Source organism: Microcaecilia unicolor, chromosome 2 (assembly GCF_901765095.1).
Source record: "Microcaecilia unicolor chromosome 2, aMicUni1.1, whole genome shotgun sequence".
Taxonomy (NCBI): domain Eukaryota; kingdom Metazoa; phylum Chordata; class Amphibia; order Gymnophiona; family Siphonopidae; genus Microcaecilia; species Microcaecilia unicolor.
The window spans coordinates 503,445,556-503,463,102 of record NC_044032.1 but is presented as its reverse complement, the minus strand read 5'-3'; the positions used below and the strand labels follow the sequence as shown (position 1 = coordinate 503,463,102).

Here is a 17,547-nt window from a genome sequence, read left to right as displayed (position 1 = left end):
ATGGTGGACATGGAGAGAAAAGAAAAGTCAAATGGACGAAAAGAAGAGAAAACAGAGGAATGCAGAAACCAGAGACTTGGACAATGTGATTAGAAAAATAACATGACCAGACATGTTATTTTATAGTTAGTGATTGAAATATGTCACTTTTTGGAATGTACAAAGCTGGTATTAGACTGGGCCAAGACCCAAGTCAGAAATTTGAGAAGAATATTCTATAACAACGTGCATAAATTTTGGAATGCCCATGAAACGCCTATTTTCCCACCCATAACCATGCCCCTTTTTGGCTCTACACATTAGAATTTAGGCGCTATGCATTACAGAATACACTTAGGGTCCTGTAGGCGCGTTAACATTTTTAATGCGTGCTAACCATGAACACGCGTTAACCATGTATGTGCCTACAATATCCCGATAGGCGCCTACATAGTTAGTGTGCATGCTAAGTGTAGATGCACTAAAAACACTAACGCACCTTAGTAAACAGGGCCCTTAGTGAGTTATGTGTGTAATTTCTAATTATTGCAAATTAGTACTTATTATTGCTTAATAAGTGCATTTAAAAATGCTGATTGGCTATTAAGTTATGCATGTTGTTGTAGAATACACTTGGATTTCGGCTTTGAATGCTAGGTGCGATATATAGAATCCCGGGGTTAATGTAATTTGCCATTTGGATACCCAGACTTCCAGCCTTCTGCAATTTCATGCAGTTCACATGCATTTTTGTGTCATCTGCAAACTTGATCACCTCACTCATTTCCATTTCAAAATCATTTATAAATATGTTAAAAAGCGATGGTCCCAGTACAGATCTATTTATTTATTTCACATGCTAGATATACTGCATGGGGTCTAACAAAGGCTTCAATGCGGTTTACAAAAAACAATTAAAAAAAAAAAAAGAAATGAAAGAGAACAAAGAAGAGATAAGGGGAAGAGGGCACACCATGGAGTGAGGAGGGGGAAAGAGGGGAGACAGAGAAGAGAAAGGCAGAAAGTCACAATAGCAGGGCAGATGGGTAAAGTTATGATGAAAGGACATGCAATTCTGAAAAGGTGAAATTTTAATGCTAATTTGAAGGCATTGTGGTGTCTGCCTTCCTTTATTGAGAAAGTTGTCCATTTAATCATACTCTCTGTTGTCTTTTAACTAGTTAACTAGTTTCCAGATCACAACAGACCTTTGTCAAAAGTTTTCTGAAAATTTAAATATACTACATGAACTAGCTCCCCTTTTTCCACATATGTATTTACGCCTTCAAAAAAATGCAGCAGATTGGCTGAATATGTTGACTCTGCCCCATTAAACCAAGTTTGTGTTTGGTAATTTTGTTCTTTATAATAGTTTCCACCATTATCGGTTTGTAATTTCCTAAATCACCACTGGAATTATTTTTAAAAATTAGCTTTATGTTGGCCTCCTTTCAATCTTCAGGTACCATGGATGATTTTAATGACGGGTTACAGATTACCAATAGGAGACATGCAATTTCATTTTTGAGCTTCTTTAGCAACTTTGGGTGTAAACCATATGGTCCAGGAAATGTGCTGCTTTTTAACTTGTTGACTTAGCTTATTACATCTTCCAGGTTCACCATGATTTCTTTCAGCTCTTCTGTATTGTCACCCTTAAATACCATTTCGGGCTCAAGTAGCTCCCTTACATCCTCATCAGGAAAGACTGAAGCAATGACTTAATTTAGTCTCTTTGTGACCATGTTCTCCCTGAGTGCTCTTTTTACTTTTTGATGGTCTAACGGGAACATTCCTAAATCACCATGTCCTAAACAAGGCCCATAGCTATGTTGGTGCCGGAACTGAACATTTCCAGCACCCACATAACCTGGGGCTCCTCCCCAGTGCCACCCCTGACCTGCCCACTTTTTGTTTGAGTGGTCTCTGGGGATATTCAGCAGCACTATCCAGTTAAGTGCAAATGAATATCCCCAGTTAGGCAGTAGAAAGCTATTTAAGCTGGCAGAAAAGGCTCCTGCCTGCTTAAGTTGCTTTGAATATCGGCCTCACTGTGTTTCTGTTTATCAAAGGTAGCCTATGAGGTATGCGAAGCTATGTGGAGGCTTCATTTATATAGATATTTGCAGAGTAGGGGCCAAAAAACAAGCCATATGTGAAAGACACAGCTGCTAACATATAGGGCTTGCCCTCCCATTGGTCACTAAAAAAAAGAGTATCTTTCTACAAAGTACATAATGCTACTCTTTTCTGGGTTTTGTGAACTGATGACAATGTATCTTTCTGAACAACAGAAGAAGCAATGGAGTCCATTTAAATGCACAAGGGCTCAAGAAAGAGATTTCTTCCTATGATCAACTGGTCATTTGCTCTTTCAGATAACTTTATGAACCCCGTATGTGCTGTGTTGTAATGGTTTTGAACCTCTGTCTCTCCTCCTGACCTCCAGTCATAAAAGCAAGCTGTTCTTACCTATGCCCTCCATCCTCATTGCCAGCTCCCAACATTGTGCCTCCCACTTTGGAACACCATCTCCCAGATTCTATATAGCATGACTGAAATTGCATGTGTAAATCTGGTCAAATTCTGGGTTTGCATACACAATTTAATTACTTAACAAGCCAATCAGCGCCGATAACTGCCACTTAAGCTATTATTGACACCAATTGGCATTAATTAGAATTTACACACACAAGATGCAAGGCGTATTCTGTAAAGTGGTGCGCGCAAACTCCAATGTGCACTACCAAAAAGGGGTGTGGCCATGGGAGCGGAATGGGCAGGCTGTGGGTGTTCCAAAAATCTATGCACAGGGTTATAGAATACACCTGTTTCATGCCTAACTTTGGCTCCGGTATTTACACCAAGTTTTACTTGGCATAAATGGACCTGCCTAAAGTTAGGCGCAGACATGGCAATTAGGCATACTCTATAAACCCGCTAGGCATATCCTATAAACCACACATAAATCTAGGCTCGGTTTACAGCAAATGCATAGCCTAGGCGGAAATATTTTCAGCGCCATTTTTTCAGGCACCATATATAGGGCTCTGTTTTTCTAAGGTGCGCGTTTTTAGCATGTGTGAAAATTAGCATATGCTAAATGATAGAAACACCCCTATATTCCAATGGGCATTTCTAGCATTAGCATGTGCTAAAAATGCTAGCGCTCCAATAGCATAGCTCAGTAAGCAGGGCCCATAGAATCTAGTCCCTTATGCCTGGAAAAGCAGTATTTCCCCTTTCTGACAGTATTCAAATTCCACCTGAAATCCTATATATTTTTAGGTTGGTTTTCATATTAAACTTTGGATGTTCCTGATCCAAAGTTTTAACCATATTTTTCCTTTAAAAATTTTTTCTCTAACCCTTTCATTTGACTTGTCTGTCTGTCTGTCTTGGCTAGATTATAAGGTCTGCGGAGCAGAGACTGTTTCTAATGTGTATCTGTACAGTGGTTCTGACTATTTTTGAAATTTGAAGCTAACTAGCTTTATTTTTTTCCTGCAATGTTATTTAAACAAAAAATTCTTAAAATAGTATTTTGGGTCAATGATGACTCACACTCAGCTGCTTAAGATAAGTTGATTCTGCAGTACCTGTGTTGTTATATATTTGAAGATCCATATTATGAAAATGATATGTTTAGCAAAGTAGTTAAAGATATGTGAATTGAGTATGATGCTGGGAATAATTTTGGTCATGTTTTAAGGTCCCTGCACATCAAAAATCTTTTGTCCTATCTATTTGATTTATCTGTACAGTGTGGCATGTCTAGCAGCAGTATAGAAATTATCGGTAGTAGCAGTAGTATTCCAGTATTTCTGACAATGTGGTTTCTATCCTGGCTAGCTGTGGATCCCAGTATTTAGGGAGTAATTCTATAAGTGGGCACCACTTAGGAGTCTATTAAAAACAGCATTTGGCACCTAGATTCCATTTAGGAATACTAGTTTAACCTACAGTTACATCAGCCATAGACCTAGAATAACTGCAGGCACACAAATTCTGCAAGAGTGCATGTATTTGGCTGTTTTCTGTAAGTTGTGTGCATAAGTGGCAACACTACCCACACCCCTTCCATGCTGCACCTATGTGAATGTGCCCTTGTATTTACACGCTGTGCCACTTACATGCAGAGGGACCAGACGGAAGTCACGGATGTTGAAGGCCGGGGTGATTTGTTGGGACCCAGCGCGGTCCGTGTTTCGGCCGAGGGGGCCTTCTTCAGGGGTCTTCAGGTTCGGCAGATGGTCCTTCCAAAAGTACTTAATAAGCAAAACGATCTGGACAATGCCGGGAGGGGAGTGCCGACGTGGCCGCGTTTCGCCCTCGGGCTGCGTCAGGGGTACAGCTATTAAAGGTGTATATAAATATATTATACGCACTTATGGTGAAACCAAAAATTGTTCAAAAACCAAGTTCCAATTAGTACCTTTCCAATTCGTCCTTTAGATTGTAAGCTCCTTCGAGCAGGGACTGTCCTTCTTTGTTAAACTGTACAGCGCTGCGTAACCCTAGTAGCGCTCTAGAAATGTTAAGTAGTAGTAGTAGTAATAGAAGCAACCTATAGTGTAACATATATGTTTTTGTGGCTTAAACATTTTGTCCTGCCCTATTGTAAAACACTGGCTTATACATTTTAACTGTGTATACTTATAGGGCCAGGTTCAGTAAACGGCACCCAAATGTGGGCACTGGTAAAAAAATCAGCGTCCAGTGCTATTCCGTAAAGGGAACTTCGAGTTGAGTGCCCTTTATAGAAAATTGTGTACATATTGTATAATTCTGACTCTCGTGCCCAAATTTGGGCAACAGGATTATGCCTGCTAAATCCAGGTGTAATTCTTGGCAACCAATTTGGGTGCACCTCCACAATATTCTATAACACTGTGTGCAAATTTCCAGAATGACCCTGACCCTGCACATGCTACTCCCATGGCCACGCCCCCTATGCTATGGGATTTGGGTGCGCATTAATACACAGAGCAAGCTGTGCATGCAAATCCAAATTGGTGCCAATTAACATCAGTAATTGATTGCTAGCATCCAATTGATGTTAATTGGCTCATTACTCAATTGGTTGTGCACGCATCTCGGGATCGTGCCCAAATTTGGGCATTCACACTTGAGCATCCTTTATAGAATCCAGAGGATAATGTGCTGGGATTGGAACAGTGCTTCTAAAATGACTGCCATAATCTTTTGCTCAGAACTGTTTTCAAGTTGTTTTATTTTTTTTCAACACTTTATTTTGCCAATTGTCCCTTGTGGTTTTCCAGAATTACATCAACTTTATCTAATCGAGCCAAGTTAAAAGAAAAAAATATTGTCATCTATCCTTCAGATACTTTCTATACAAAAACTGGAATTGAAGTAGAGGGTGGGGGGGAGAATAGGATGCTATATAAGGAATCTGTTCTTCTAAAGTAACCCAAATACTAATCAGTTTAACTAAACTACAAATAAGGCAGCCTTCTTTAAAGACTTTTGCATGTTTGTATATGAGTTTTGTAACTGCTGTTATTACATAAGAACATAAGAGTAGCCGTGGAGGGGCATAATCGAACGCGAACACCCATCTCCATGGGCGTCTATCTCTGAGAATGGGTATGTGAAGGGGCGGGACAAACCGTATTTTTGAAAAAAATGGGCGTCCATCTTTTTTCCGATAATATGGTTTGTGCCAGCCAAATGCATTGGATTTGTGAGAATTTGAGGTGGGCGGTTTTCTTTTTCAGTGATAATGGAAACCAAAGGCGCCCAGCTCAAAAACGACCAAGTCCAAGGCATTGGGTTGTGGGAGGGGCCAGGATTCGTAGTGCACTGGTCCCCATGACATGCCAGGACACCAAATGGGCACCCTAGGGGGCACTTGTAACAATTAAAAAAACAAAGCAAACTACCTCTGAAGTCCATAGCTCCCTTCCCTTGGGTGCTGAGCCCCCCAAATCCCCCCCAAACCCACTCCCCACAAATCTACACCATTACCATAGCACTTATGGCTGAAGGGGGGCACCTAGATGTTGATACAGTGGGTTTTGGGGGTGGTTTGGAGCGCTTCCATTTACCACCACAAGTGTAATAGGTAGGGGGGGATGGGCCTGGGTCCACCTGGCTGAAGTCCACTGCACCCACTAACAACTGCGCCGGGGACCTGCATACTGCTGTGATGGAGCTGGGTATGACACTTGAGGCTGGCATACAGGCTGGAAAAAAAGTTTTTAAAGTTGTTTTTTTTGGGTGGAAGGGGGTTAGTGACCACTGGGGGAGTCAAGGGTGGTCATCCCCGATTCCCTCCGGTGGTCATCTGGTCATTTAGGGCACTTTTTTGGGACTTGTTCGTGAAAAAAAAGGGTCCAAAAAAAGTGACCCAAATTCGCGCTAAAAATGCCTTTCTTTTTTCGATTATTGGACGAGGACGCTCATCTCTCCTCGGCCGATAAACTTGCCCCAGTCCCGCCTTCACCACACTTCCGATACGCCCCCGTCAACTTTGGCCGTTTCCGTGACGGAGTGCAGTTGAAGACGGCCAAAATCGGCTTTCGATTATACCGATTTGGGCACCCATGCGAAAAAGACGCCCATCTCCCGATTTGGGTCGCTTTTTGGACGCCTTTGACTTTTGATTATGAGGCAGATACTAGGTCAGACCAATGGTCCATCTAGCCCAATATGTTCTTTTCCAAATAGTGGCCAAGCCAGGTCACAAGTACCTGGCAGAAACCCAAATCGTGGCAACAGTCCATACTACAAATCTCAGGGAAACCAGTTGCTTCCCATGTCTGTCTCAATAGCAGACTATGGAATTTTCCTCCAAAAATTTGTCCAAACCTTTTTTAAACCCAGATACACTAACTGCTGTTACCACATCCTCCGGCAAAGAGTTCCAGAGCTTAACTATTCGTTGAGTGAAAAAATATTTCCTCCTATTTGTTTTAAAAGTATTTCCATTACAGTACATTATATACAGTATGTTTATTGTAACCCACTTGGTGTAGCAGGTAGTATGAAAATGAAATGAAATGGGGTGGGGCTACTTGGGATTCAAAAATCACTTAATTAACTTGTAGTTCTGCATTTATATTTCAGGACATGTTCACATAACTGATTTTAACATAGCCACTATTGTGAAAGGATCAGAGAAAGCTTCCTCCATGGCTGGAACTAAGCCCTATATGGGTAAGATTTCTACAAGATTTAAAGCAGGAATTTTGCAATGAAACATAACTTTAACCCATTGTGGATTGTATTGCAGTACAATTGTGGAAATATCACTATAGAAAGTACTGGTATTATGTAAATATTTACACACTATAAGACTGATAGTGAAAATCATTTGTATGGTGAAAAGCAGTGCTGACCGCATGCATAACTTTTTAAAAAACCCATAGGAGTTCTAACTATACATTTGGTTGTTTTATTTATATACAGAATAGTCTAATTTATCTATCTAGAAAAGGTCCCTATTTCGGCAGGGGAAGAGTTGCATTCTATAATAAGGTGATTAAATTTAAGCACTATTTCCTTGCTTAAATTTAAAAGGCCAGGAACAACTCCTGGCTATCCACTAATATTGAGTGCATCGCCGGCTAAGTTTGGCTGCAAAAATAGCAAGCCTATCTTTGGCCAATTTAAACATAACCAGTGCTGAATATTGGCTTGGTCAGTTAAGTTTAAATCACCAAAATTAGACCGGATAATCTATGTCAGTCTCTGGAAATGGCCTGGCATTGAATATCCAGTCTCACTGCCAACCATGGGAGATAGCCAGGCTGCCTCCTGCGGCCTGAATATTGGTCCCATAGAATAATAGTACTTATTCGCGTGCATGTACATGTATGTGCATAAGTGCTAGCAAAGAGTTCAGTGCTTTTCTACAGTATAGAGTTTATTGATTTTATTCCTCCGTTGTCCAAGGCAGAGTAGAAAAATCATACATAATCAAACAAAAAATCACAATATACAAACATAAATAAGACAACAATTCACCAATCAAAACAAAACGTCCATTAGAATTATAAATTAAATAAGCACACAAACTACTTAGCTCGTAAATGCAAGGGGGGGGCATTCACATGGAAGGGGCATGGACGGGGCACAGTTTTGCAAATAAATACCACATTTAGGCATGTGCACATACATCAGCAATAGACCTATGAGGGCAATTCTATAACTGGGCACATGCAAGGGGTGCAAAAGTGCTAATAAAATTATGCACATACGGCTTATGCACTTATGCACATACGGCTGATATTTAAAGTGATTTAGCCAGCTGCTGACCGGTTAAATCGCTTGGTTGGCTAGCGCTGAACACAAGCTGGCTATGTTGGGGGCGTTCCATAGTCAGCACTTAGCTGCTTAAGCACTGATATTCAACTCTTAAGTGACATGGAGGGGCATTTTCGAAAGGGACGTCCAAGTTGCAATTTGGATGTCCTTGCAAAATGGTGAAATCCAGGGGCAAGGAAACCTGTATTTTTGAAACTACTACTACTACTATTTAGCATTTATATAGCGCTACAAAGTGTACGCAGCGCTGCACAAACATAGAAGAAAGACAGTCCCTGCTCAAACAAGATGGACGTCCATCTTTCATTTTAAAAATACCATCAGGGATGTCCAAATCTTTAAATTTGGACATCCCTAGATTTGGTCATCCCTAGACATGGACGTTTCTGACTTTCAGCGATTTTCGAAACCAAAGACGTCCATGTCAAAAACGGCCAAATGCAAGCCATTTGGTCGTGGGAGGAGCCAGCATTTCTACTGTACTGATCTCCCTGACATGCCAGGACACCAACTGGGTACCCTAGGGGGCACTGCAGTGGACTTCATAAATTGCTCCCAGGAACATAGCTCCCTTACCTTGTGTGCTGAGCCTCCCAAAACCCACTACACACAACTCTACACCACTACCATAGCCCTTACGGGTGAAGGGGGGCACCTATATGTGTGTACAGTGGGTTTGTGGTGGGCTTTGGAGAGCTCGCTCTTTCCTCCACAAATGTAACAGGTAGGGGGTATGGGCCTGGGTCCACCTGTCTGAAGTGCACTGCAGTACCCACTAAAACTGTTCCAGGGACCTCCATGTGCTGTCATGGACCTGAGTATGACATCTGAGGTTGGCACAACATATTTTTAATGATGAGTTTTGAGGGTGGGAGGGGGTTAGTGACCACTGGGGGAGTAACGGGAGGTCATCCCCGATTCTCTCCGCTGGTCATCTGGTAATTTCTGGCACCTTTTTGTGCCTTAGTAGTAATAAAAACAAGTCCGGGTGAAAACGTTAAAGTGTTTGTAAGGGACGCCCAAGTCCCGCCTCCGACATGCCCCCTTGAACTTTAGCCGTCCTTGCGACTGAGTGCAGTTGGAGACGTCCTAAATCGGGTTTCGATTATACCAATTTGGACATCCCTGGGAGAAGTACGTCCATCTTCCGATTTATGTCGAAAGATGGATGTCCTTCTCTTTCGAAAATGAGCCCACTAGTTTACCAGGGGTTCCCAAAGTTTTTTGGTTCATGGCGCCCCCCCCCATCACATGGGTCTCTACACCCCCCTGGCCACATGAGTCTCCACCCCCCCCCCCCCACACACATGGGTATCCCTTTCTCTGCAGCCCCCTCCTCTCAAACCAGCACACCTCTGCCTCCCTACAGCCCCATCCTCTCACACCAGCACACCTCTTCCTTCTCTAAATCCAGCATCGCTCGCTACCTTCCTTTCTGCAGATCGAGGATCGCTGCCGCTTCCTACTCCTACCCCTGCTGCTGCAGTGCTTGCAGCTTACATTTTTGGGGCATCCACGATAAACACAGGCACTCTGGGGTCTTCCCAGTCTGCTCCATCCAGCCCTTTCTGATGCAACTTCCTGTTGCGAGGGCCATACGTGGCAGAGGGAAGTCCCTGCGGTGCCTGTGTGAATCGCATATGGCCCGAAAATGTAAGCTACAAGCAATGCAGCGGCAGTGGGGAAAGAAGCAGGAAGTGGCAGATGCCGGACCTGCATGAGGAGAAAGAAGGGAGCGATGTGCTGCGGCACCTCTGAGAGTTCGCTGCAGCATACCAGGGAGCCGCAGCACACAGTTTGGGAACCGCTGCAGTAACCTACGACCGCGTAAGTGATGAATATTGACTTAAGCAGCTATGTGTTAAAATATTCAAAGCCTGAAGCCCGCACTGGTCCCAACCTTGAATATCTGGGATTATCACCATCGGCAGTGAGCAAAACGCTCACTGCCCAACAGCAGGATATTGACCCCATGGAATACAAATTTCCTTTATGTGCATATGGGTGAAAAATATGCGCTAACATTTATACTAATCCTCAAGCTGGTGTATGTACTAACCTGTACACAAATTATTTTACACCTCCACTATTATTTTATAAAGTTAAGTGGAATGCAATAAGCATAAAGTAGACTCATGAAAATGGGTGTTAACTAAGTGCAACTTTAATAAAATTACCCTCCATGTGCCATTGAAATAATATATATAATTAAAAGTATGTTACACTTGTTGAGGGTAATTCTATAAGGTATACACTAAGTTATAAGATGATTACATGCATAATTTATTAGAATAATGACATATATGCTTGCATATATGCACATATGTGCATAAATTCAAAAAATCCACCTAAGTGCCTTTCTGTAAAAAAAAGTCACCTTGAATGGACCTGATAGTATTGATGTGGGGACTTACTTTAAATATGATTTAGTTATGTCCCAATCATCCACAATTCTACATATTTCACAGTTCAATCACCCACATTCAACATATCTTTAGTAATACATAGTCTATACTTTTTTAATAAAACGGGGATCTTCAGAATATTCAACAACAATTCCCATCTGGGCACAGCATCTCATATACTTATGGTGCTGTGTACATCTTCATTGATCAACCCAATTTTTCAAATTCCTCTTACCTCTCAACAGTCAGGAGCTTATTTCCTGTTTTAGAGCTCTAAATATGCTCTTTTCATGACACCTCTACCTGCTCTACCTGATGTCACTCAATGGTTGATGGATTATTATAGGGATTTCTCAGTAAGTGTGGTTACAAGTTGAGGGTCCTTGCTAGATGACTGGAACCAGTGGTGTGCTGGAGCCGACTCGCTCCGGCTCGCAAGAGCTGCTTGTTAAATTTTGACAGCTCTTGCAAGCCGGTTGTTGTTGGGGGCGAGCCGGCTCCATTAGGAGAGGTAAGCATGGCAGGAAGGCGCCATCACAGGCCATGCTTACCTCCCCTCCCGCTCCCAAACACGTCCAACGATGTCCTTCGCCCCCACCCTCCCCTCTCACTCCTATCCGTCAGTTTCTCTTACCACCCTCAAAGCGCCGCTTATTTAAAGCGCTGCTGCCCGTCTTCAGCCTTCCCTGCTTGTTTTGGATGAGTTCTTCCCTCATTCCCGCCTTCTGACGTCATTTCCTTTTTCCGCGAAGGCGGGACTGAGGGAAGAACTCATCCGAAACAAGCAGGGAAGGCTGAAGATGGGCAGCAGCGCTTTAAATAAGCGGCGCTTTGAGGGCGGTAAGAGAAACTGACGGATAGGAGCGAGAGGGGAGGGTGGGGGCGAAGGACATCGTTGGACGTGTTTGGGAGCGGGAGGGCAGGGGAGGGAAGAGAATTGCTGGGCATGGATGAGTAGAGGGGGCAGGGGAGAGAATTGCTGGGCATGGATGGGCAGAGGGGGGCAGGGGAGAGAATGGAATGGCATGGATGGGCAGAGGGGGGCAGGGGAAAGAAATGCTGGGCATGGATGAGTAGAGGGGGGCAGGGGACAGAATTGGGGGGCAGGGGAGCGAAATGCTGGGCATGGATGGGTAGAGGGGGGCAGGGGAGAGAATTGCTGAGCATGGACGGGCAGAGGGGGGAAGGGGAGAGAAATGCTGGGCATGGAAGGGCAGAGGGGGCAGGGGAGAGAAGTGCTGGGCATGAATGAGTAGAGGGGGCAGGGGAGAGAAATGCTGGGCATGGAAGAGCAGAGGGGGGCAGGGGAGAGAATTGCTGGGCATGGATGGGCAGAGGGGGCAGGGGAAAGAAATGCTGGGCATGGATGAGTAGAGGGGGCAGGGGAGAGAAATGCTGGGCATGGATGGGCAGAGGGGGGCAGGAGACAGAATTGGGGGGCAGGGGAGAGAAATGCTGGACATGGATGGGTAGAGGGGGGCAGGGGAGAGAATTGCTGAGCATGGATGGGCAGAGGGGGCAGGGGAGAGAAATGCTGGGCATGGATGGGCAGGGGAGAGAATTGCTGGGTATGGATGGGCAGGGGAGAGAATTACTGGGCATGGATGGGTAGAGGGGGGCAGGGGAGAGAAATGCTGGGCATGGATGGGTAGAGAGGGGCAGGGGAGAGAGGAGAGTTTCAGGACATGGATGGAAGGAAGGGCAAGAGAAATTCTGGACATGGATGGAGGGAAGGGAGAGAGAAGAAATGCTGGACATGGAGGGAAGATAGAGGAAGGAGATTAGATGAGGGAAAAGGAAGTGAGGAGAGAAACTGCACATGGATGGAGAAAATAGGCAGAAGCTGGGTCCACAGTACAGTCAAGTCTGCGGAGGACCAGAAATGAAGAAGAAAGGAGGAAAGAAAAGAAATAAATGGAAAGGAAGCCCTGGAAACGGAGTTAAGAGGACAGATAGCAGCAGAATCAGATACTGGGCCAGCATGATCAGAGAATCAAAGTCACCAGACAACAAAGGTAGAAAAAAATAATTTTATTTTCATTATAGTGTTTGGAATATGTCCACTTTGAGAATCAGGTGCTGAACGTTAAAAGTTTATATTTATTTACTTATTTATGGTATTTTATCCCATATTAAACATGAATTAGATTGGAACCTGGGATCATTTAATTTTTTTTTCCTGGAGAGAGTAATGCAATGCCCCCCCCCCCCCCCCCCGGCTATAGCCAGCTCTGCAATTTTAGGGGGGGCGCAGAGGTGGATGGGGGGGGGGGGGCGCCGAGGTGGACCGGGGAGAGAGCCTGTTGTTAAAAATTTACCAGCACACCACTGACTGGAACCCTCAGGAATAGTTCACAAGGAACTTTTCTTCACCTAGTCTAGGCTTCTTGAGGTAGAGAGGGGAAGTGGAGATATAATTAAAAATAATATTTTAGAAAAAACATCAAATATCGTAACTCACAGACTACACAAGTCTGCCCAGCACAGGCTATCTGTCCAGCTACAATTAGTGCACAGACCATAGGAGTCTGTCCAGCACTGGTTTTTGCTTCTCAATTTCTAGTGTTGCCATTTAATCACCTCTAAACTTGTTTGGTCTCATGTCTTCCATACTGGATTCCTTTGTGTTTATCCCACACGTTTTTGAATTGTGTTACTGTTTTCATCTCTACATTCCAGGTGTCTACCACCCTCTCTGTGAAAAAGTACTTCCTGATGTTATTCCTGAGTCAGCCCCCTTGCAATCTAAATTCATGTCCTCTAGTTCTACTACCTTTCCTTCTCTGGAAAAGGTTTGTTTGTATATTAATACCTTTCAAATATTTGATCAAATATTTGAATGCCTATATCATATCACCCCTGTCTCTCCTTTCTTCCAGGGTGTACATCTTCAGGTTATCACGTTTCTCCTCGTATGTCTTGTGGCACAAACTCCATACCATTTTGTTGCTTTTCTCTGAACTGCTTTAAGTCTTTTTACGTCCTTAGCAAGATGCGACCATCAAAACTGAACATAATACTCCAAGTAGGGCCTCACCAATGACTTGTGCAGGGGCGTCAACACCTCCTTTCTTTTGCTGGTTATACCTCTCTCTATGTAACCTAGCGTCCTTCTGGCCATGACCACCGCATTGTCATGTTGTTTTGTCACCTTGAGATCCTCAGACACCATCAGTCCAAAGTCCCTCTCCTGAGCTGTAAAATGTATATAAAACAATCTAGAGAGGGTAGAGAGGCGGGACGGGGGCGGGGTGGGGTGGGATTGGGAGTGGTTACGAGAATACAAAGGATTCCTATATGGAAAGAGAATGGAAGCAAAACAAAACTTAATGATGCTTAGATGGTAACTTCAGTAATTGGAAAGTAAGGCCAGTGCTAGGCAGAGTTCTACAGTTTGTGTCACAATTATGGCTAGTCAGATCTGGATGGGCTGGAGTGGGATTTGACAGCAATTCCAGTAGTTGGGGAGTAAGTCCAATGCTGGGCAGACTTCTACAGTCTATGCCCTGAAAATAGCAAGATGGCACAAACAGCGGTCAAAGAGTGCTGTTGGCTACAATTTCTTTATTAATAAAATTACCCGACGTGGACCATGTTTCGCCCACACAGGGGGTGCTTCAGGGTTAAACAACTAAAAAACAACAAAACAGAGCCTATTATAATCATATGTAAATCTTAAAAATAGTGAACAACATTAAATTGCCCGCCGCATTGAGCCTGCCATGAGTGGGAAAGCGCGCGGGGTACAAATGTAACAAAAAAAACCCTAAAAATAACAAAACGGAACATATTATAATCATACACATATCTGAATCTTTAAAATAGTGAGCTACATTAAAAAGTGTGGCAGAACTTCAATGAAAGGGTACAAACAAATACAAAACATTTAATACCAGTTAAAATAACTAAAAATAAAAAGTTAGATAATTAAAATATGTCAAAGAGCAAACTGCAAAATACATTGAAAAACACTAAAAAAAAAGCTTGCACAGTCCATAAGGTGAATTAGAAAGTAATAAATAAAGTGAATAAGTGAGGACTAATTGTGCCAAACAGCAGTCTGAGAAAAATATGATGCCAGACTAAAAAAATATAAAGTAGTATGCATTTAACAACAATTAAAAGTCAATAGATATATCAAATAATGGGACTGAAAATCCCAGGGTCTCTTGCACAATTAGGTAGAGATGTTCTAAAAAATAAAAAGAGCACCCAAATTTCATAAAAGTACACACTGTAACAGCCTCGATTGCCAAAAATCATATATGATGTGTCCTTTGTCTTAAAAAAACTATTGCAAAGGAGACTTACAGCTGATGTCTGCGGAAAACAGATGGATTCCTTTTATTTCAGCCTGCTGGAACACGAGAGCCAGCGTAGGTTCTCTATGAACTTGATGAACACATGCTCCCTGAGAATTGAAAACCAAATGGCTGTTCAGATCAAAAATATAGCCAATGATATAAAAGTGTGATAAGTGGAAACCTTAAAGCATGAACGCCATCACTTGGTGTTTGGAATCCACAAAGCATTTCAATGATGTCACACACACTACCGTGGCCAATCAGAGTCTTAGTCATAAAGAGGTCTAAAAGAAACTAAGGGGGTCTTTTACTAAAGCTTAGCTTGAGTTATCTGCAGCAGGACCCATTTTATTCCTATGGGCCCTGCTGCAGATAACCCGAGCTAAGCGTTAGTAAAAGACTCCCTAAGTACCGTATAAGAAAACTACTTAAAGGCTAGTAAAAGACTTCAAATTGAGACAGTGTGAACACAAACTAATAAAATTAATGAGGAAAAAATGAGGTAATGTGAACAGAAAATACCAAAACTAATAAAAAGACAAATGAGTATGTGTAACGCATAAAAGTGTTCCAATGATGTAACGGGAATGCACACCCACAGGAGCGTGGCTAAGGAGACCCAGAGAGGTCATTGAATGGAAGTAAAATGTAAAAATGGCCCAGTGTGCACCACAAACAAGCACTCACACTACTGCAGGCCACTTGTTACTGCTGCTTAGAAAAAGATCCCCATAATGTAGTTACCCTAAAATCATACTTGTTGATATGCACTGCATTAAATGAAACATTTTCATGCTTATGAATTTAAAAAGTGGTGTTACACTGAACAGTTTCCCGGACCAAAAAACAAAACTGTAAGTGGTGTAGCAGAAGGGAACAACAAAATGCAAGCCAGTGGTCATTTAATGGGACATAAATCTGTTGTACTGAACAAATTCTGAGCTATGAATTGAATTATGTTTTGTGGTACTAAAACCATTTATGAATGAATGAAGACTACTTGGATAATAGGACAATTTTGGAATGGAATAATGTCCATAAATTAATGTACTTCAACCCAGGAGTATACAATTAAAATATAAGTAATGGTCTCTGTAGAGCATTAATGAGGATAGATGAGGATAATTTGAAGTTAGCCATATCTGGTAATAATGCTTGTTTGGACATGTTGGAACAAGTATAATGGGCCTGAGAAGAACATATGAACATTATTTGTACTTACTATTCCATTAGCTCTTGTCAAAAAATCATTGTAGGCTAAGACAGCATTCAGTGCCTTTTGTTTTTTCGCTTTTCATTATGCCTGTTCAGTTAACTGATGTTAAAGTGGCAGGACAGCAAAACAATTCTGAACAGACAGTGAAGAACGTACAGATACTGGTGCAGATCTCTTCATTATCACTTCTTATATAACTTTAAATGCACCACTCCCTGTGCACAGTTAGTAAGATCTGTAAGACAGTTACTGGTGTGATATGCTTTGATCAGAGTCATAACTTGTATAGGGTACATAGGGCTTTAGCCGCAGGAACAACCAGGCAGAGGAAGCAGAATTGTCCCACTGCTCTAGGGTGTGTCTTTTACTTAGGTGCACTGGCGTTTTTAGCGTGCGTTAAAATTAGGCATGAGCTAAACGCTAAAGACGCCCATAGGAATACATTGGCGTCTTTAGCGTTTAGCATGTACCTATTTTTAACGTGCGCTAAAAACGCCAGCGCGCCTAAGTAAAAGACCCCCTAGGTACTAAAATTCTCATAAAAGGAGCACTGATTGAAATAGTGCCTCTCTATCTCATGCCCACTCCATATCTACAGTTCATGATGCCTTTCTAAATGAGAAAAGACATGCAGCTGTAGCTAAGAACATAAGAGTAGCCATACAAAGTACCTCATGAAAGACTCCAGAGGAAATTAGAGAGTCATGGGATAGGAGGTAGTGTCCTATTGAGGATTAAAAACTGGTTTAAAGGTAAAAAATCAGAGAGTAGGGTTAAATGGTCAGTATTCTCATTGGAGAAGGGTAAGTAGTGGGGTTCCCCAGGGGTCTGTGCTAGGACCGCTACTTTTTAACATAATTTATAAACTAGGAAAAGGCCCGTTTCTATAACCAATGAAACGGGCGCTAGGCAGGCAATCCCCCACCGTCCCTCGGTGTTCCACAGTCTGCCCTCCCTCCGTTTTCAACCCCCCCTGCCCCCGTGTTATGGCCCCCTGGACCCCTCTTCCGCGACCCTGTTGACCCCCCCCCCTTCCCGCCGCCGTTGTCGACTACCTGTGCTGACGGGGGACCCAAACCCCCGACAGCCGAAGTGCTGTTCTGCCTTTCACGGCATTGGTTCCTCAATGATCTTCTCTTCAAGTTTCTGTGCTTGGGTCTGACGTCAGACGTGCCTTCATAAAAGGGCCCCTTACTTTAGAGAAAAATGATGCTTAAAATGGAACAAGCCAAAACATATTTTGGGCTCAAAATGCCTACTAAAAAGGAGTGAGGTTTTGGTTGATTGTTACTCCAAGAATTTTTAGGTTGTCTGAGATGGGGAGGGTGTGACCTGGATGCTTAGGTTTTTG

The 17,547-nt window shown here is 42.8% G+C and overlaps 1 protein-coding gene across 1 annotated transcript in view; it reads left to right on the top strand.

Annotated features, from left to right (window-relative positions):
- The window catches only part of STK32B (serine/threonine kinase 32B), a 415,797-nt gene that overhangs the window by 299,729 nt on the left and 98,521 nt on the right, over positions 1-17,547 (top strand). The window contains 1 exon segment of the mRNA XM_030192595.1: positions 7,072-7,161. Within this exon segment, the coding sequence (XP_030048455.1) occupies positions 7,072-7,161 (90 nt within the window).